This window comes from Varanus komodoensis, unplaced genomic scaffold (assembly GCF_004798865.1).
Source record: "Varanus komodoensis strain SLA01 unplaced genomic scaffold, ASM479886v1 scaffold1, whole genome shotgun sequence".
Classification (NCBI taxonomy): domain Eukaryota; kingdom Metazoa; phylum Chordata; class Lepidosauria; order Squamata; family Varanidae; genus Varanus; species Varanus komodoensis.
Genome location: NW_025335268.1, coordinates 95,282,392 through 95,305,068, shown reverse-complemented (window position 1 = coordinate 95,305,068; position 22,677 = coordinate 95,282,392). Strand labels below are relative to the sequence as shown.

Here is a 22,677-nt window from a genome sequence, read left to right as displayed (position 1 = left end):
GCAAAGTGCACCATAACATGGGAGATATCTGACACAGCCCATCTTCAGCATGGAATCAAACACAAACATAAGTATGTGACTCATCTCCCTTCGAAGGTTGCTGTCCCTCCCCAGAGCATGATGAGAATACTTAGGGATGGGGCTCCAGAAACCAGGGGAATGAACGGGGTGCACTATCCAGGCAAAACACAAGCTGTATAAAAAACAACTTTGCCAGGGAAAAAACCAGTGATCAGGAAGAGGACAGGTCTGGCTGAAATGAAATGCAGTTCCTTCAAGTGTCTCATGTGGGACATGAGATGCCTGAGATACAGCTTGTCATCCCAGAAGCCAGATTGAGGCACCACCATTTTGTGATGCTAAAGATATGTGAGACTCTGAAGGGCATTAGTATGAAGACAGTGCTCAATCTGCAGCTGGATGCCTATTTCCTTATTCCACAGAGGTTGCTTTATACTAGCAATGGCTGTGTTGATCCTGACTATCTTCAGGGGTTCTCCTAACATGATTTGCTAAATTAACCTTCCCTTCTTGCAATTTGTTTATTAGGATTAACAGAAGGACATAAGAAGAATAATGCTGGAACCAACCAATGGCATACCTAGCCTAACGTCCTGCTCACAGTTGCCAACCAAATACCTGTGTGAAGCTCACAAGTAAGACATGATTGCAATAACACCTGCCAGTTCCTCAGCAACTGTACACAGGCACACTGCCTCTTACATTAAAGACAGCATATGGCCATCAGGACTAGTAACCACTGATGGCCTTCTTCTCTGTATCTTTGTCTAATCCTCTTTTTAAGGCTGTTGTTGGAAATGGACAAGGCAGTTATTCTTGGTGCACTTTCCAAGGTCAGAGTTGCACCAACTCTGTAAATTAGGACAGTGATGTCTGGGAAATGGGGTGCATAGGAATCGAGAGTGAAGGAGGGGATGGTTGTTTCAAGGGTGCCACCCTCAGGTGCTCCCACAGACCACAGGAACAGACAAATGAAACATGAAAAATAAAAGCAGTTAAAATACAGTGAATAATAATCCTGTAAAAGAAAATTGCCTGGGATGTTTAATTTCCTTAAGCCCCTCAATAACCAAGTACATCTTTAAAAGCTTTGGCGTCAAGGGCTAACAAGGTTGGCACCAGGCAGGCCACAGTGAGGAGGTCATTTCTCTTGGAAGAAAGACTTACATGTTGAACATAGTACCCAGGTAGATTGTGGTTGGAAGAGGTGTTTTGACAGGTATTGTGGTTCCAAATCATTAAGGCTTTATAGGTTAAGAACAGCACTTTGAATTGGGATGGAAGCCAATACCAGCAGGCCAGAACCGGTTTTATGTGTTTCAAACCTATGGGTTCAAGTATTGATCAGGCTGCTGCATTCTGAACAAGCTGCAACTTTTGAACAATCTTCAAGAATAGCCACACATAGAGTACATTTCAGTAATCTAGTATAGAGATTACCAGAGTGTGCATTACTGAAACCAGGCTATCACTGTCCAGATATGGCCACTGTCCAGATGTTGGTAGGAGGCACTACAAAGCACTGGTGCCACCAGAGCCTCAAGTGACAATGATGGATCAAGGAGAATCCCCAGGCTATGAACTACAAACTCTACACTATGCAAAAATTTTTGTACCACTAGCATGTCTCCTCATACTTGCTTTCCTCATAGGGGAATTGGCTCCAGCCCATTTATCACTTTGGATTCCCTCTGTTTTTGTACCTTTTCCAATTCTGCGGTATCTTTTCTGAGGTACAGCAACCAAGTTCACCAAAGTGTCCTATTTATCTCAGAGGCCAAGCCAGTCTCAGTCCAGCAATCTGGTATTGGCATCATAAAGACTCTTGTCCTCATTCCTGAACTGAGATGAAAGAGGGGACTCTCTCCACCTCTTTCTGACGTGTGTCGTTGAGTGTGGGGGGAAATTACCCAAATTACCCATGTGTAACAAAACTTCAACAGGAAAGCACCTTCAGGGAATGGGCAATTTGGAACCGTGAGGACATACTTCCTTCTCCTGCTACTTTTGTATTCCAAGTCCCTCATCACAACTATTCCTTTGCAGAGTTTCAGAAGCACATTTACCTTTGAAAATATGTGAATGGGGAACAGTGATATGGAAGGGAGAATACAAGTTGCAGCAGGAAAGTGGCAGGTGAGAGGAGGGTTAAGCATCACTTCCTTCCCATACCATGTTGCTTCTCTGCTCCAAATTAGCTCTTCCTGAAATTCTCTGCCTTAATATACACATTTATCAGTGGAATGCCTCTCTAGCTATTGCAAGGGAGAAGCTCCTTTTTAAGACCATGGGTGAGAGGAGGGAACAATACAGCATTAGGACAGTTCCTCTCAAAATGAGCTGTGCAGACTGTTTCACTGAGTAGGGAGCTGCAAGTTAATTCAGGCACTGCCCCTTTCAGCAGAAAGCAATGTATGAATGAAGACAAGAGGGCTGGGTGGACGAGAGAGGGGGATTCCAATTTACTCTGACTCCAGCCTGTCCCAGTCGGAAGCAAATCCCATTCCCTGCAGTTCCCTCTCTAAGGCCTTGCCTGCCCCCTCCTTATTCCCCAGGCTGGTGCATGCCCAGGCTGCGCTGTGAGTGCCCTCAGGCTGGCAGCAAGGAGGCTCCTTTGTGTTTGTCTCAGAGCTGGTTGGCTGGTGAATTCCCTGGGCAGCCAAGCGGCAGAGCAGAGCTAGAAGCTGCAGCCTGGCTGGCAGGGGCTCACATGCACCCAGCATGTGACAGCTCCCAATTAACTCCCGCTCCAGTGCTGAGCACTCTCAAGGAAAGCAACATGCATGGCAGAGTAGGACACTGCAGCTCACTCATCCACCCCCCAAAAACAACAAACCCCCACCAAGCATCCTCTGCTCCTGCCTATACTCGGCACCCATTCCTTCCCTCCTGTAATCTGTTTGTTGCTTCTGCCATCTGCCCCTACATCCCATGCAGCATCAGCTGCCATGGTTGGGTCCTGCCAAGGGCCGGCACCTCGGCAGGACCCACGGGCAACAGCCCCTTGGAGTTGCTCCTCCTCTTTACTATTACAGCCTGCTGTTCACCCGTCTCTTGCTCTGGTCCAGACAATAGTGGCGATGAGATGGAAGAGCTGTGAATACCATGTCCTGCATACTCATCAATTCTCCATCTAGCAAAAAAACAGGTGGTCACAAAGATGCGGAAGAACAGGAGAAGGAACAGGTAACAACACTGGGGAAAAGACAGGCTCATTGAGGGAAGGTATGCACTGAGTTTGTCTTGCCCAGAGGCAATCACAGACCTGAAGCCAACTGTGAGCCTGGCATCAGGCTTCTTCTGAATAATAGCACCAACCAACATTTGCTGCACCCCAATCCCCAGCCTTGTGACCTGGACAATAAGAAATTCCTCTCCCTTCATCAGCAATGCAACCGGTCATCTTCTTTCAGCCTCCACTGCTGGAAGAAACTGGAATTGCAATAACATCTTTCTCTGAAGTCTAGCTCAGTACCCAGCTCCATGAAGCCACATCCTGTCTCCTATTTGGCAGTTCCGCATTTCCCTCAGTACTTGATCATGAATCTCCTAGGACCTTACATACCCATAAACAAATTGTGCACTTAATTCTCCAGTCTCTGGGTTGCTTTATAACATGGAGAGACAACTTGTGGCTCTCTAGATATTTTGGCCTACAACTCCCAGAAGTTATAGTCAGCACAACAAATGAGTTGTAGACCAGTTCTGAGGACAACAGGTTACCCATCCTGATTTACCACGTATTATCCAAAATGTCCTAGTCAAGTTCGACATGTTCTTTGGAGCAGCTGGGCAGTCACAGACTCATCTGGACATGAAGAACTCTGCTTATTTGTTTACAGAGTATGAAATTTCAAACCTTGGTTGCAGAGTGCTACTGCAGTGGTTGCTTCCCAGTGAATGTCTGTTGCTTCTTCCCTCTCTTCCTCCATCCCTCAGCACCAGCAAGTCTAGTGTTTCTACAACTATCTTCCAGAAAGGAAACAGACCCAATATTTCACTAGTGTGATGCTGCTAAAATGGGCTTATTCTGGACAGCAATGTCATTCTGTATTTCACAAAGTACAGCACTGATACTTCCTCCACCTCCAACTTAATTTTCCTAACTCATAACCCATCTTTTCCTCCTTCCTGTCTCCTGACCATAAACTATTTCATTTATCATGCCTGCATCCCTGACCAGAGCTGTCGAAGTGTTAAGAACAGATTCTCCAATCCATGTATTCTAAATATGAATCTGGTCTTGTATGAATTACATGAGATAACACCCTTTTCTAATAATATCTTGGAAGGCATAGGTATGCAACAACTGTCTATCACTTTGAAGATGTCTGGTGGCACCTTGGACTTCATGGAGAGCATCTAGCAGTAGAGGGCCACTGGCTATACCATGTGGGCATGATGGACATTGTAGTCCAACAATCTGAAGGGCATCTGGTTGGGGAAGGCTGCTGCATGTGATCTTAATATTTCACTGGATGGTAGCTTGGGACCCTAGAGCAAAGCAGCAAAAAGGCAAAGTGGAGTAAATTTTCTAATATCCTAAATAGCATCTACTTCCATTACTTTCCTTTCTCTCTGACTCTACAGGACACAACGAATATTTGCAGAAGGCAACTCCAAGACAGGATCATCTCAAAGGAAAAAGGTAATTATAAATATCTATTCAACAGAGCTCTCTTTATTGTTCCTCTCTCACATATACAAAACAAAGCAAATCCTTTCTCAGGATATGCAGTCTGTGAAAATTTTGAGTGTCAACACTCATGAAATTGGGATATATGTATGTGTTCTAAGATCATTTGTGTGTGTAACACTTTAAATATTAATATAGCCAACTACATCATACCATTATTCCTTCTTATTACAGGTAATGCCAGGAAAGAAGGCAAAGCTTCATAATATCACCAGCTATACTACAGACCACTCCTCTGCACCCGGTGAAGCAATGCCTTTTGCCACTCTACCCTTGAAAGACTTGTGCTGCAACTGCACTGGAAGCCATTTTTTGCCCTAAGTCAATTCCTAAAAACACTCATGGGAAGATTAATGAAATGGAATGGGAGGAACATCACTTGAATTCTCAGTAACAGCTAAATGAGTCAGTGACTGTTGTCTGTAACAAAGGAAAAGGCTAGTGTGGACGCATTCTTGCTTCTGTAGCCCAGCTCTGACTGGTTATCCCAAGGAGGAACTGCCTGAGAAAAGCCAGAATATGCTCTGTGAGTGCCATAAAGTAGTCCTTGAGAGAACTGAGGTTTCCTGTTTCTGGGCAAGGTGTTAGAGCGAGTGGTGGCGGGACAACTCCAAGCACTCTTGGATGAAACTGATTATCTGGACCCATTTCAGTCCGGCTTCAGACCCGGGTACGGTACTGAATCTGCCTTGGTTGCCCTGTACAATGACCTGTGCAGGGAAAAGGACAGGGGGAGTGTGTCCCTGTTGGTTCTCCTGGACCTCTCAGCGGCTTTCGATACCATCGACCATGGTATCCTTCTGGATAGGCTTGCGGGACTGGGGGTCGGAGGCACTGCTTTGCAGTGGTTCCGCTCCTATCTCAATGGCCGATTCCAGAAGGTGGTGCTGGGGAACTATGGCTCTGTGCCATGGCAGCTATGCCATGGAGTACCACAGGGCTCCATTTTGTCCCCTTTGCTGTTTAACATCTATATGAAACAGCTGGGAGAGGTCATCAGGAGGTGTGGGCTGCGGAATCATCAGTACGCTGATGATACCCAGCTCTACCTCTCGTTTTCCACCAATCCAGGTGAGGCAGTGGCTGTACTGAACCAGTGCCTGGCCGAGGTAATGGGCTGGATGAGGGCCAATAAACTGAAGCTCAATCCAGACAAGACGGAGGTCCTGTTGGTAGGCGGTTCAGGCTTCGGAGAAGGTGAATTGAACCTTGTCCTGAACGGGGTTGCACTCCCTCCTAGGGATAAAGTTCGCAGCTTGGGAGTGCTCCTCGACCCGGAGCTTTCACTCGAAGCTCAGGTAACAGCAGCAGCGAGGAGCGCTTTCCTCCAGCTTCGGCTGATTCATCAGCTGCGCCCCTATCTGGAGTGCGACTGCCTCGCAACAGTGACTCATGCACTGGTGACTTCCCGTCTTGACTTCTGTAACGCGCTCTACGTGGGGCTACCCTTGAAGACGGTCCGGATACTTTAACTGGTTCAAAATAGAGCTGCCAGGCTGCTGACGGGGACTGGACGTTATGTTCACATGACTCCAGTTCTCCGTCAGCTTCACTGGCTCCCCATTGAAGTCCGGGCCCAATTCAAGGTGTTGGTGATGACCTATAAAGCCCTAAACGGCTTGGGTCCTGGTTACCTGAAGGAGCGCTTACGTCCATATATGCCCAGTCGCCCCCTGAGATCAGTGGGAGAGGCCCTCCTCCGGGAGCCCTCAGTGAAGGAAATTAGGAGGGTGGTTACTCGGAGGAGGGCTTTCTCAGCGGTGGCGCCTAAGTTATGGAATGCGCTCCCCAGAGAGGTCTGCCTGGCGCCGTCGTTATTTGTTTTTCGGTGCCAGGCGAAGACCTTTTTATTTAAGCAGCATTTTAAATGTTAATATCATTGAATTTTATTTGGCCAGGGCGGCTTATTTTATTCCAGTGTATATATTTTAATTGTTATTGTTTTAATTTATTGTGTATTTTATTATGTTGTGAGCCGCCCCGAGGCTACGGCAAGGGGCGGCATAGAAATGTTTTAATTAATAAATAATAAATAAATAATATAAAACGCACAGCTACAGAATCCGACCAGTCCAAAGTCTGCACTTAACATTTGCAATGGAAACTTCCACCCTTGACTGTGCCTGAAAAGGATTTTTGCTGAAGAATATTCAAATGCATGGTATAGTTTGAATACAATATCAAAACAGGCCAAGTGTGTACAGAATCTCCAAAGGGAGTGTTTTCAGAGATACAGAGCAGAGGTCATCTAGTGTAAATTCCTGAAATGGAGCAGGCACTCCTATAACCCACTTGCTACTAACAGGTTATTCTGTGTCATTCCAGTTAGTGTTCCATGGTTAGGGGCAGGCAGGCAAGCAAGCTAAGTGTACTGCACCATAGGAGCTCAAATGGCAATGAATATATTTGAGGGGGAAATCAGCTGGCTCTGGCAAGTGAGCCACGTAATATGCTACATGAAAAGCCAGGATTTTAGTTTTACCAGCCAGTCTTTTAGCCTCTAACTGTGAAACCAGAACACATTCACAAGACTAAACATTTCACATCTTTTCCCAAGCAGTTGCTGATTAGAACTGTTGAGACTCCTTAAAAATGGCTTTATAGCAAACTTTCCAAACATGTTGGCAGAGATTACTGTGGTCTCCTGATTGCGTAAGAATCTTCATCATTTGGTCCAATAGATGATGTATGATACTCTGGAAAGCACAACACTGTATCTGTGGCAAAGAGGTGATTTCTTCATTTCATCCTCTTTTTCTACCAGGTCCTTTTCACCATGTACTTTAGCCACTGTTTTCTCTGCTTCTTAAAATCAAGAACTAAAAGATTATCAGATTCTGGGAAACAGCAAGAACTGTATGGGGGAAGTGCAGGGAAGGGGCTTGGTACAGGACAAAATGCTCAGCAAGCACGGAGGTCAGAGATAGTGCTCTGCATTCTATAGGATGGATGCAAGGAACTTGCCTTGTCTTATGCTATAGGGAATGGAAGAAATACAGAGCTACACTACATATAGAAATGCCCAACAGAGGCAGCTCTTTTGTTATAACTTACACATGCCATTGCTTCCCCTTTAAACGGCAAAGGCACCCACAGCTGGAAACTCCTCCAAGTTAATACAGCCCCCCCACCATAAGAGCAGCCACACGAGAGGCTCATTAAATGTTTCTAGCTGGCAGGAGGCCAGAACCAGAGCTTGTTTGTTCTATATTCCGATAAACAGTCTGTCCTGGGCTCTAGAAGCAGAATCATGGGGAAATCTACAGCTGCAGCATGAAGAAAGATTCACATGAACAAATATTATCCTGGCTGTTTTTTCCCCTTTGCAACCTTGAAAATTGCTAATAGCTATTTCTGGCAGGGGGACTTGGTTTCCCTGTGGGACCTTCTGAATCCCAGGCCAGTTGTAAGATCTTATCTATAAACACTGCTGTGCCATGTTGTGGCCAAGGCATAGTTGCAACACAGCGTTTTTCCTTCCATCTCTCCCTCCCTGAAACACACACCTTGGGGAGATGGGATTTAGTAAGCCTCTTGGAACACACAGATTCGAACTGAAATATGAAACAAGAGCGGAACAGGTTTGTTGGCCTAACCCTACTCCCAACCCTTCAACCCTTCTACGAGTGTCCCTTCATGCAAGAATCTCTGTGAAGATTCAGGCAATAGGAAGCTGTGCATCTTTTGCATAGGCAGTCAGCAGGTTCAGTCGGACTCAGGCTACCCAGCCTGTTCGTCTGCGTGTATGTGCGCACACGCCTATGTTGGCTAGCAGGCAAGGTGGGCAGAGGCAGAGCGGGAGAGATGATAAAGCCTGGAGGGAAGAGGGGGAGAAGAAACCCACGCTGTGCCTGGTGCTTTAAATGTTTGGCCTGGCTTTGGAGGGAGAGCACGTGACTTTCTGCTTGAGGAAGCAGCAGCCGCTCTGGCAGCTTCCAGCGGGAGATGGAGGAGGAGGAGGTAGTGGCAGTGGGGGAAGGGAAGCAGAAGGAAAGGGAAGGGGCTGTTTAGAAACAGAGATTGCTGCAAGCCAGAGAAATAGATTCAGGCAGACAACAGGTAGCGGATAATGAAGGAACCTGAGAGGCTAGACACTCAGAGATCCAGTGTCAGAGCAGGTAGAATGCTGCTGTTCTCTGAGAGGGTTATGTTGATGCCCTGTCTCCACTGGAAGAATTTGCCTCATACTGAATAAATCTGGACCAGACTAGCATAGCAGAGAGATGGAGCACTTAGACATTATCATACCTATTCTGCAGCATGGAGCCCATGTTATCTCAGTTTGGGATGGAACACTTTGTAGGAATATGGGGAAATTCAGAGCCAAAAGCACACTACTACAGGAGGTCACTGGGTAAGGCCCCCTGACAAACTAGGCCTCTGCAGTATAAGGTTCCCAAACACAGCTGGCTTCTTCCCCTGCTTAAGCTCAGCATAACCTGTAAGTGAAGTCTACCTGATCTGTTTACATTGAGAGCTACAGAAATGGAGGAATCAGACAGCAATCCAGTTCCTAAGCAAAAGGGGCAAATTATGGATACATGTTGCATTTCCAAGATTCCAGGCACATCTCATCCCCAGTCCTAGCCTTTTCTATTCCCATTTGCCCTCTAGGAAACACTAACGAGATGATCCATACTTTTTGTTGTTATGTACAATCAAACAGTCTCTGATTTATGGTGTCCCTATGACCGAAAGTCCACCAAAATTTACCATCTTTGACATTCCTGCTTAGCTGTCCATTCTTGGCTTCACATTTCACAGCCATGGGCACTTAGGACAAGCATATTAAAAGCTCTGGAGCAAGTGTGGTAGGCTATACCTTATTTGGATGAGCACCCAAAATTTGCAAAACTAACTGACCCCATAGCATCCCCCAAACTTATCTGGAAACGTTTACTCTGAAGACCCAGGAATGAGAATGGTAGTGCTATGAGAGCCATTTTGGCCCACAGCTGCACATCTAGCCACAAAGCCAGCAAGCCTTCCTTTTCTCCCACTCAAAGTGAAAAGCTCTGGGGGGCTTGACAAGGAGAAAGAAACCATGCCCAATAGTCCCAAACAACCATGATGGCTCAACTATTTCTTCATGGAAAATTAGAAAGAGAAGTTGAAGGGTGCTTGCCCATCCTCTAAATAAATCCACTTCCTCCTCATCCTTTCCCAGAACCACATTGGCCCCGCCAAAATTGCCCAAATCTTCCATGCATGTAACTCCTCCTCTATCTGGAAGCAAACTCTGACCTCACAAAATTAGAGCAAACCCCAATAAATTACATCCTAGCACATTACCATGCCTTGAATATGTCAGTAACTGATCCTAAAACTGAAGACATTTCAGATTACAGAACAACATACACATTTGGAAAGGCATACTCCGTTTTCTTGCAATATCTTGCAGGAGATCGTACACCCCGCTGCTGAATGCAACCCCCAAGAGGAAGCCCTCCACACATTCGGAACAGGACCCATGCAGCCTCTACCACAAAGGACAGATCCCTCCCACAACTATTTTGGTAATGTTGATCTAGCTGCCCTAGCCCGACCCCCCCCCCATTCCCAGCATACCTCTAACTACACAGAGCCCCGTTCCCAATCCCCAAGACCCTCCCCCATCACAAGAGAAACTCCAATAGCTCCGCAAGCCCCAGCACCGCAACCCCCAGACTCCTTCGCCAAGAGATACCAGCAATTAGTAGCAAGCAAACACTCTACCGCGGGCGCACTGATCCCAAAGCAAAGCGAGGTTCCCCCTCTCGGCCAAAAACGAGGATTCCCGCGCCTCGTGCTTGGCTGGGACCCTGTAATCCCCCTGAAAATGTTGATTTTTGGCTCCTGCTTGGGGGGGGGGCGGTGTTGCTATGAGGTTGTTTTCTGTTTGACTGTTCCCGGTGGCAGAGGGGCCCGGGCAGGGGAACGGAGGAAGGAGGCTCCCCCAGGCTTCGAGAAGGATGTACGCCCATCCCATCCTTTTCCTCCCTCCTTCTCTTTCCCCGCGCGCTCAGACTCACCTGGGCATGCACAGCCCACTGACATCTTCACATGCCCGGCCTGGCGCAGGGGAGGTGCGATGTGCCCGCTCGGCGGGGCCCTGGCATCCGCCGCCCTGGGAGAGACCCCGGTCCCAGCCCTTGGGCAAGGCCGCCCCCAATCGCGGGGCCTCCCCGCTGGGAAGCGCAGGAGCCGCAACAAGCGGGGCAGCCGGATTCCACTCTTGCAGAGCCCGTCAGCAAGTCCAAGGCTGGGCTGGGTTGCGTTGGCCTCGCCGTGCGCGAGCCGACTACGCGCTCCGATCGGCTCCGAATCCGATCCGGGCGCTGATTAATATGCTAATTGCGCAGAGGAGAAGAAGGAGGAGAACGAGCGAGCGCGAGCTTGTCAAAGTGACCTGAGCCGAAAGCCGAGCACAGCCGAGCCGCGACAGGGAGGGGAAGGCGGGGGGAGGGGCAGCCATGTGACGCAGATGGGGGAAAGCACACCAATCTCTGCTGCAGCAGCCACCTTGGGCGGGCTCGCGCGAGGAGGCGAGGGGAGGGGTTAGGCGCGCGGTTGCAAATGTGTGCGCGCGGCGCTCTGGTCTCGGAGACATGTGCGGACACGTTTGCAGGCGTGCGTGTATGCATGCGGGCATGCAGAAGTGCAAAGACATAGTTCATGCGTGTGAATGTCGGTTTGGCGCAAACGGGGGCGGGGGGGTTGAAGCTAAATTCTGTAGAACCAGAAAGGTCCTCGAAGGATGACCTACTCTTTGGCTTTGACCTAGGAAAAGATGCCTTCTTTAGCTTGGTGTCTTCCTAGGCTTTATGATTTCCCAAAAATTTGGTCTTCATTGCCCAAATGCTCCGTACTGCCTTCATGTAAAGAGGTGGGGATGGGATGTGAGGGCTTCAGCCTGCTTACAAAGCCCTCTTGTTAAGCCAGACTTCCAAGGCTGTGCGGTGAATATTTTCGAATATCCAGCCCTGGCTACTCGAGTTAGATTTTACTGGACACACTGCTAAAAACAGAGACACATTGCTATATTCTGAAGTAAATGTTCCTGGAGCTACAGTACAGCTAAAAAGGTTCTTCATCCTCACCGGTTATCAGCATGGTCCCTGTCGAGTCGAAACCAAGTCGTCCTATTCTAGTTCTTGCAAAAAACCATTACAGAGAGGATTGCTGTGGAGGTAACTATGCTCTGCTTCCACCCCACTGAAAAAATGTTCTCCACCTGTCTTACCTGCTATAGTATGTTTCTTATGCTCTTTTCCATAATTAGCAGAGCACCACTAACACTTTCTGTGTCTAAGGTTCAAATGTGGCTTTCTTCTTTTTATGAGAGTCAGATTAGTGAGTCCTGTCATGTAGTTTGTGATGTACTCCAAGTGCTGCAATCTTTTTTCAGCAGATCTTTAATCCAAATCATTCTTCCCTCATACTATATATGTTGCTTGTGTTGGATTTCATTCTGCACTTCACTGCAGCTCTTCAAATTACTTATTTGTATTTGGTTTGTTAATTTTTATCTTATGCTTTCTCCAAGATACTTAAGGTACCAGTCATGTGTGTGGATCTTCCACCACCATTATATCCTCACAATAGTCCTGTGAAGTAGGATAGAATAGGAAATAATGTCTGGTCCAACATCACTTAGTGAGTTGCATGGCTGAGCAGAAATTGGAACCTGAGTTTCCCCAGTCCTAGGCACATGCTCCCTTAAATACATTATTAAGTGGAGGAGCCATAACACAGTGCTAGAACACCTGCTTTGTACACAGAATATTCCAGGTGCCATTCCAGTCATCTCCAGATAGAGTCGGAAAAACTCCCGCCTGGCATCACCAGGAGATTCTAAACAATCACTACTGACAATACTGGAGTAATGGACCAATCATCTGACTCCGTATAGGGCAATGTCCAGTATTCCTGTGTCACTGTCAAGAACAAGTTTGGTTTTAATTTATTTTAATGCATACTAATTTGATTGTAATGTTGATTATTTGAACCGTTATAGTTACAGTCTCAATTCCTTACATCCATTTGGTATATTTAGTGAGTGTCCTATCAATCCTTAAAAGTATTAAAAGAAATGAACCCCGCCCCCCCTGCAAATATGGACAGAATTCCAGAATCTTTTTCAATGCGAGGATTTGTTCTTGGAACATGTGGAGTAATATAACATAAGAGGGAGACTCTTCTTATATATCCAGTTAATTTCTCTTGCCACTAAAGAGCCACACCTGGATTGTCGCATAGAGGTATGAGGCACGGCTTCTAATCCATCAGGTCTGAGTTTCAGTTAGGTATACTTAGGCTTCAGTTTTTCTCTTTAGAATTTCAGCCCATTAAAGTGCTTCAAGATCTAGAAACTGGAAATACACAGTGTAAGTAATATTAATTTCCTTTCAGCATTCATTTCACCAACTGGAACTTACTACTGAATATCTATCGTTGGATTATGATGTTACCTAGTAGCTGGATATATCCCTATCTTTAATCATTACCATTTTTCCTACTACCGGTTGTTCCAACAATCACAAGTTCATGTTAAAATAATGTCAGATTTTTAATCAATGTGTGTTAATGGATTCCCGCCCGCCCCCCCACACTAGTGTTGTGTACAATAGTAAGAAACAGGTTCTTTTTTATCCGTTCATAATGATACCTCTCCTAGCTTTTCCCCCAAAACAGAGTCTAAACCCTTTAGGCACTTTTTCTTTAAATACTATGTTATCAACACTGTCAGAAGTGTGTGCTTTTCTTTGTATTTTTTCTAGTTCTACAACATGTTTTCCTAGATCCTTTTTAGTCATACCATCAATAAGGATCTTATAAGGACATCTATAAAACTCCAGTTCATATTTTCAGGTTTGTATAAAAACAAGGGGTGGCATAGAAATGTAATAATAATAATAATAATAATAATAATAATAATAATAATAATATTTGATCGAGTATTTAGCTTAAAGTAGTAGTGAACCTCTGTGTGATGGTAGATCTCTCAAAGACACATACATAACTTAAGAAAATGTCATGCAGTTGAACTAAATTATTGTATATGCATTATTTTTATTAACATCTCTTGGAACATTTAATCCAACAAAAGGTGTGCGTATGGGGGTGGGACAATAGTGGCATGTGAAGCTATAAAAAGGGAAGAGGAATCATGTTTTCCATTATTTTACTCACCACACTTTCCTCTAAGTGTTTGCATTCCACTGCTTAACCAAATTTATTATTTTAATAACCTGCTGAGTAGATGTCATAAAAACAAGCCAAGCTCAGGACGTAATAACATATGAAGAGACCTGATTACTCAATATTAAAATCTCACACTTTCAATGAGGAAAGCCCACCTGTCCCATAGCATTTTGACAGAAAATGTGTATTTGGCAAACCTTTGTTTCTTGCATCCTACTCAGCCTAGTATCTCTAAACCTGATAAATACAGCCACAATCACCTAGCCATTTAGATAGAGAGATGGGAAATCACATAAAAGCTTTCTTTGTGATTTTTAATTTTTTTTAACATTTCCTTGGAGGCTGCATGACTTTCTTCTTCTAGGAGATGTTTCCAAAGAGCTGAGCAGAGCATATTTTTTTAAGGGCAGAAAGGAGCAGGATGGCTTTTATACAGCGAATTTCACAGCAGCTGCCCATCCCTCCCACCTTCTATCCAATCTGTTGTGCATGGATGGCATGACATGGTAGCATTCCATTGACACTGAAACAGGACTTGTGGGGTTATTGCTAAATGCAGCCAGGGTGCACTTCAGATAATCTGTAAATGTACTTGTGGCTTTACCGTCCAATCTGGAGTCTTGGGAGCTGTGTTTTTCATGTCAGCCAAAAAATGCTCTGACCTAGCACCTGGACTTTGATTGCCCATCTAGGAAAAGGGTATGAGACAAAGATGATGTCATTGGCTAGAAGCTTATGGTACATGTGTCTGTAGAGCAAAGCATCTAGAAGCTGTTCAGCAGTTTTAGCAAAGGATAAAGGAACCACAGAGGAGATGGCATGGGAGGAGTTGCTGCTAATAAAAACATTAAAAGGACCCTCCCACTGGGAACACAGGGCTCCTGCAGACTGGAGTCAGGTCCTTCAGCAGGAATTAGTGGTATGAAAGAGGTTTCCAAACATGAGCTCATCTTGGCATAGCAGGACAGGAAATCTTGCTGTAACATTATAAATCCAAGTGTTAAGTTAGAGTGATGATGGGGAAGGAAGTGGAACAGTCTCGCAAGGAATCCTCACTTTGCCTCAGAAACAGTTTCTGTTTAAAATCTCTGTCAACCATGATACTTGCATAACATGCATATCAAGTTATGCAAAGTTTGCAAAGCAAAATAAAAGACGGGACATAGTCATTGCCATGTCCAAGAACAGAGAATATCTGTATTCTGGGGGACACTGTGTTCTCTGCTTAATAGTCTGGGGATTCCTCACAGATGGTCAGGCTCAATAACAAATGCAACTTTACCTAACTGCAAGAAGAGCTTCAGAAGCACATACATTTGGAGGGTTATCAGCTGGGGTAGAACAGTGATCCTTTAAGGTGTTCTCCTATATAGACTTATCTATAAGTGAAATAACCTTTTAAAAATACATTCTAAGCCAGCCTTCCTCACCCACTTCCCCTTCAGATGTTTTGGATGACAATTCCCAGCATGCCTAACCATTGGTCACATTAGCCGGTGCTGGTGGAAGTTAAAGTCCAAAACATCTGAAGAACATCAGATCGGGGAAAGTTGTTTAAAATGATATCTGATTACAGGCCAGTGGGTGCTTACCTTGATGGGCATCAGATAGGATTATAATTATACTGAATAATTAGATCAGGTATTGAACCTATGGCTCTCCAGTTGTTATTCTATCGCACCCAACTTTCATCAGACCCAGTCAACTTTGTCAATAGTCAATTTTGGGGTCTTGGGTACAACAACATATGGACAGCCACTTGTTCCCCATCTCTGCTAGAAGAAATTTTCCCACAGGGGATGGAAAAATTTGAGGGTTGAAATTTGGAAGGGTGGAATCCTACAAGATTGGGGTGAAAGTGATTTTTCCATATTTGATCAGTATGGAGTAAAAGCTGGCAATGCAATAGGAAAGATCCCAGATTTCAAGATGGAAATGTATTGGAAGGCTTTGTACCTCTAGCCTAGTAGGAATTTGCATTTTGTTCTATTTTATCTTTTACCTTTCTATTTCTCCATGATAATGATAATGTGCCTAAAATCACTAGCAAAGTATATTATAAAAGAAGAACAAATACCCCATTCTCCACACATCCAGCCTAAAATAACAAAAATTGTGAGGTAAAATAACACCCAAAGAATAAAGGATACATTCATAGGAGGAGGGAGCTTCTGGCAATAGAATCTGATATTCACAAGAAACTTCCCATTCAGACTCTAATAATTGATGCTAAATGGCACAAAGTCATCATCTATTTTTTCAGTATGGATGTATAGACTACAATAAGCCCTTTAAATTTATAGTCTGGTACCAGTGAAACAGGAGTACAACTGCATTCTGCAAAGCAGACAAGCAAAGTAATCAAAGTACACAACCAGCCTATGCATCCATACGTGAAACTTTATTCAAGTTTCTTCACTAACATGTAGTTTGAGTGTGTTGTCTTAAAAAACTTCAACACAACTTCCACTGTATGATAGTGATTAAGAAATCTACTGTTTACTTGAGTTATAAGTGCTACATCTTTTAGCTCATGGTTTTTGATTCAAAATGTCAGTGACATTATCATGACTGTGTGTGCACTTAGAAAGTCTTCTCTGGAGATCTGAATGAGACCATTATGAGCAGGGAAGCTCTCCAGAAACAACTTCTATAAGTCTCAGCCAGTATAGCCAATAGCCAGGGTAATGGGAGTTGTAGTACAAAACATCTAGAAGGTATCAGGTTGCCTAATCCTAGTCTAGAGACATAAGCAACAAGTAGTTTTCATGTGGCTTTCTGAAGGAACTGTGAAAGAATCTGAGGTCTGGTATATCTGAGAACAGAGAGAACTCCCATTCTCCTTTAAAAAATTTTCACTTTTTGTGTCCATTTATGGAAGAATAGGACTGCAGGTGGCGCAGTGGTTTAAACTGCTGTGCTGCTGGGCAGGTTGATCAAAAGGTCGCTGGTTCGAATCTGCACAACGGGGTGAGTTCCCGTTGCTCTGCCCCAGCTCCTGCCAACCTTGCAGTTCGAAAGCATACAAATGGAAGTAGATAAAAAGGTATCACTTCAGTGGGCAGGTAACAGCTTTCCGTGCACTTTGGTGTTTAGTCATGCCGGCCACATGACCACGGAGACTGTCTGCAGGCAAACGCTGGCTCCCTCAACTAGGAAACGGAGATGAGCACCACCCCCTAGAGTCAGGCATGACTGGACTTAATGTCAAGGGGAAACCTTTACCTTTACCTTTTATGGGAAGAATGATATCTTATTGTAAATCTGAAAGCTGTGGTGCTCTCCCAGTTACTCAGGTTATTGTTTTTACTTATGTTTCACTACATACCTCTCTCCAGAAAGATGTATGTTTCAATTAAAATTAAACACAACCAATGCTGTCTTGATTAACTATTTTGTACATCCATTTTCTTGGGACTAGACACAGATCTAGTTCTTAGCTAGAGAGAACAAAACATGGGGAGTGTTTGATAATGATGTCAAAGGCAAGTATGTCTCAGAAACAAGAGCAATGCCTGGTTCCTCATTCCTCAAGTTGGGAATTCACCCCAAGCCATCCACTATGACACCAGCATGTGTGTGCACGTGCATATGTATATATGATTTAGAAAGGTGTACAATTTTCTGGCCTCCCATCAATGTTCCTTCAACACCAGTGCAAAGCTCAGACACCATGCAAGGATTGATACTAACACACTGTTGTACAAATGTCCTGGAAACACAAAGGACAAGGAAATATAAACAGGAAGCAAAACTAAAATTAATAATACATCCTTAGGAATATAGTAAGAATACTTGAGAATTTATTTGTTATTTCTGTCATATCTGCCCAGATAGATAGATAATCTATCTATCTTTCTATCTATCTTCTTATCTTCTACTCACTGCTCAAAGTCTCCTATAAGGAAAACCAGAATGTGTTCTGATGAATAGACTGGGGTATTTATCTGGAGAATGTAAACCAAGTATTTTCATATATGTTTGGGTTTAGGAAAAATCATTATGCTTTACATAAAGGCTTTTTAAGGTGAAAAACTGACATTTTTATGTAACTGACACACACAAAGAAAGTTAATTTCTAAAAGTCATCAAAAGTCACAGGAATTTTATGTGTGTCATCTATAGTGAAAACTGGGCAATATGTGACTGAGAGCAGAGACTAGAGAAGTCCTTTCTCGGTCATATGAACTACCTCCCCCAAATGTTTTAAAGTAAGGTATATCAATCACAAGACACTGGACTGTAACAAGTAAATCTCCAGATCCTTTGGATTCAACTTCAGTATTCCTGTCTGTTGGACAAGCTGGCAGAGACTTCTGGGAGTTGTAGTCCAAAACATTTGAAACGCTACTTTCTTCTCAGCAGGCCCTATAGTGGTTTTGTGCCCCTTGCCATTCTGGTCATGGTGCTCCTGGAGCCAGCCATCAGCTCCTCAACCACAACCTTATAGAAGATTGTGAGCAGGAAGCATAGATGTGCCACCTACAGATTGAATCAGGAAATACATTGGAGACATTACAAGCAAGCAGCATCTACTGGGAGGATAAACTGCAAAGATTCAGCTGCCACCATGGAGACAAAATTGCTAATTGTTTAGCTTTGGGCCATCCTGGTATTGTAGGACAAATGGCAAGATTTTTGTTTTAAAATATTATTAGGCTGCTCTGAAGGGTAAAACCGTCAACATACAAGTAATCATAGGAAGAGCATAATCTTATGTATATTGAGGCAGAACAAAGTCCTACAGCTCCCAGTTGTAGGACTTATTTTAGTAAACATGCCAAGGATTTATTTATTTTTATACTGCTCAACAGCTGAAGATTTCTGGGTGGTTTACAGCAAATTATCCCTAAATGTATTTTGGAGACTGCAGTACTGATAAGATTTCCTGTATTCAGTCCAGTAACGAGGGGTGAGAGGTATATGTTATGGCCAATACCTTAGCTTCAGAACTCTTTCAGTTACAGGTCCCAATTCCCCTTATTGTTCTAGACAGCTCACCTTCTCTGCCTGGTATTGTGGATATTTCTATCAATAATGGTGGCTTTGGATTTGTTTTATTTATTTATTTATTTATTAAAACATTTCTATGCCGCCCCTTGCCAAGGCCTCGGGGCGGCTTACAACATTGAATACAAAATACATTAAAACAATGACAATTAAAATATATACAGTAAAATAAAATAAGCCGCCCTGGCCAAATAAAATTCAATAATATTAACATTTAAAATGCTGCATAAATAAAAAGGTCTTCGCCTGGCGCCGAAAAACAAATAACGACGGTTGTTATTTCAGGTGACTTAGGATCATTGCTGGGCTTTGCTACTATTATCTCAGGAAATGCAATACTAAAGACTAGAATCTGTTATCCTGTGGATTGGCCTCCATTCATTAATATGTGGGCTTGCCACATCCACAGTTACACTAACTGGAACCTCAGTTTTTCTGCTTCATTTGACTTGGGGTTCCTGCTTCTCCTCTAGACCCTGCTTCAGCAGTTAGTGCAGCACCTTAACACCAGAGTCTTTTCCATATTGTACAGGAGGACTCTTTTGCTCCTCATCTGCAAGCTAAATGAAGGAGAGTTATTCTAAACACATGAAGGTAGTCCCTGGCACCTAAATAATTTACATCATACATCTGTGAATAAAGGGTAGGGTTCCTGGGTCAAAAAGTGAAACTTCCACTCACTATTTGATCCTCAGCTTCTTTTCTTTTACAAGCACCATCTTTCTAATCAAAGTTCTTCGTGGCAGGGGAACACACTCAATACTAATGCAGTATTTACTATTAACTTGAGGACCTCCTTCATGAAGACTGCTGCTCTCTCAACTGTAACCACCAGCATCCATTCCAGCAGGCTGTTCTGAAGGAGATGAAAAAGGAAAACAAGGCCATTCCACCAGCCTGCTGAAATCATTAATTTCATCCCCTCCATATTCCTTTTTCTCATATGTCATTTTTGTACTGTAAGCCTACAGGCAAGGACTGTGATGTTTAAGTTTCTCTGGGAGTCTTTTTGTCTGAAATGTAACATAAATGTATTTCAAATAAATAAATGAAATAAATAGAATTGTCTGGAAGGAGATCAGACAAATTCAGGGAGGATAAGGCTACTAGTCATGATGGCTGTATCAGCTCTGTTATCAGAAGCAGGATGCCTCTGAACACTGAAGGGCATGAGCAGGATGGTACTATTTACATTCTTGTACTGCTTGTAGGCTTCTCACAGGCAGCTAGTTGGCCACTGTGGAAACAGAACGCTGGATTAGGTATGATGGACCAGGTCTGATGCAGTGGGCTTCTCAAGTTTGATCCTTGCAGAAACTGCACTGCAGACAGCTCTCTTCTGGGGCACGAACAGCAAAATTTAGGATGAAGATAGCAAGTGGGGCATAACTTGTTAAAACGAAGACTGATCTGCCCATTTCACAGCAAACTTCAAAGTGGATGACATTCTCATCATACTTTTCCTTAACCTGAACTGCTCATAGAAACATTAGGATTATAGGTTCACCATTTATTCTATAATTTTGTTTATTTAGTTATTAGATTTTTATCCTGTCCCATAGCCAAAAATGGCTCTCTGGGAAGGTTACAAGTACAGTAGTATAATAAAACAACAGACATCATAAAACAGTTTATGAATTAACCAGTAAATTTTTGTTACAACACAACAGAAAAAGACAAACAATCAAAAACATGACAAATCCGTTCTACTACTGAAAATGGCCACTCCACCATCTTTAGTTAAGATCCTTTGTTAGGACAAAGTTTTCACAGAACAACACAGAAATACAAAGTCAAAATAATACAGTGTCATAGTAGATTGAATATAGTACATCAGTTACAACAAATAGGATACCATAAAATAAATGGAAATGCTCTGACAAAGAAAATTATTTTAAGAATCCATTTTTTAAAAAGCTGAGGAACTTAATGAAGATCTAAGAAACAATGTTCTGAGGCACAGAGCCATCAGTGAAAAGATTCTGTCTCTATTTAGTCTGCCCAACTGCTATATTTTTTCAATAGTGAGCCATAAAGCAGGGCTTAAATAGGTGATGAAGCAGGTTCAAATAGCTGATGGTCCTAAATTGCTTGTTAGTGTTGCAAAGGTCAAAACTAGGACTTCTAATTCCAGCCAGGAAACAAATCAATAACCATGGCTACTTATATAGGATCAGTGTGATATAAATTCATCTTGTTCATATTAGCATCACACCAGTTCCATTTTGTTCCAACAAGTTTCCAAACTGTCTCTAAAGACATCACCACATACAGAATGTTGGTAGAATCAAACCATAGAAGACTCTGGCCAGGCACTCAGCACCCCAGGGCTGGTGAGGAGCCTTGGGGACCAGTACAGGAGAGGACTACTTGCCTTTTCAGACTGTGGCTGCAAGCTGCCCCTCCCTGTCTTCCAGCCATCTTCACTGCCTCAGCAGAGATCATCAGTGCAGAGGGGAATCGCCTGGCCTGGCCTTCCAGCAGCCTCCTAGGCTTATTACTTGGCTCACTCTTGGGTGGTGGGTTGCCCTGGCAGGGGCAATCCTGAAGGGGACATCCCAGAAGAGAGTGCCCCTTTCGGATGCCACAACGAGGTCACTTTTTCACTTCTTTCTCATTGCTTCCCTTTCTATGTGGGCCTATGCCTGGGACTGTGTCTGAGAGGGTAGCTATGGGGACAAGTGGGGAGATGGTGGGAGTCCCAGTCAGCATAGTGATGGGTAGAGGGAGATATGGCACTGGGAGGAGGACAGACCGGGTAAGGGGGATGTGGCCCAGACAGCTAGCAGCTGTCCATGTTCCACTTCTCCCTCTATCTCTAGGTTTGATGGTTGCCATATTAGCTTGTCCTTGAGTCTCCAGATGCTGCTTTTAAATGCTGGATCAGTGCAGAATAAAACCTCTCATCTACAATTTAATAGTGAATGAGGCAGCCAATGTGGCATGTATAGCTGAGACCTGAGTGAGTGAACAGAAGGGTGTTACTTTCTCCCAGTTGTGTCCACCAGGGTACTTGGTTGAGCATCAAGCTAGACCTGAGGGTTGGGACGGTGGTTGCCATGGTCTATAAGAATTCATCTTCTCTCTCCATGTGCACTGTCTGTTTGAGGACTAGTTTGAAGTGTGTGCACCTTGTGTTGGGCCAGCAGGACAGATTGGGAATTCTGCTGGACTACTGCCCACCCTGCAACCCAGCTCCCTACCTGAGCTGCCAGTCTCAGATGTGATGTTTGAGTTCCCCAGACTGTTGGTTTTGGGAGATTTCAACATTCATGCTGAGGGCAGCCTATCTGGGGTAGTGTCATGGCTACCATGACAACCCTGGGACTGTCCCAGCATGTCATCAGTCTGAGGAATGTAGCGGGGCATGCTCTAGATTTGGTCTTTTTGGCCAGATATGAAGGCGGTGCTTTGAGTGTGGGGGACTTCAACTTAGTCCCTTTGTCATGGCCAGATAACCACCTACTGAGATTTAAACTAATTAAGATGGTCTACCCCTGGAGGCTCCTTCATGGATCACTGCCTTGTCGTGGCAAAGGGGCTTGCGTAGCTCAATGAAGCTATGAGCTATGCCATGCAGGGTCACCCAAGACAGACAGGTCATAGCAGAGAGCTCTGACAAAACATGATCCACTGGAGAAGGAAATGGCAACCCACTCCAGTATCTTTGCCATGAAAACCCCATGGACAGTACCAAAAGGCAAAAAGATATGACGCCGGAAGATGAGCCCCTCAGGTCGGAAGGTGTCCAATATGCTACTGGGGAA

General features: G+C 44.2%; 1 protein-coding gene across 2 annotated transcripts in view; it reads right to left on the bottom strand.

Annotated features, from left to right (window-relative positions):
* The window catches only part of LDB1 (LIM domain binding 1), a 70,376-nt gene extending 59,293 nt beyond the window's left edge, over window positions 1-11,083 (bottom strand). Inside the window, exon 1 of one of the 2 annotated variants that reach the window (XM_044436911.1) lies at window positions 10,729-11,083. In XM_044436911.1, coding sequence (XP_044292846.1) covers window positions 10,729-10,753 — 25 coding nt within the window. In that variant the 5' untranslated portion in view covers window positions 10,754-11,083. The remainder of the gene's footprint in view (window positions 1-10,728) is intronic. The other variant, XM_044436902.1, reaches the window with a different exon arrangement.
* Between the last annotated feature and the right edge of the window lie 11,594 nt (window positions 11,084-22,677).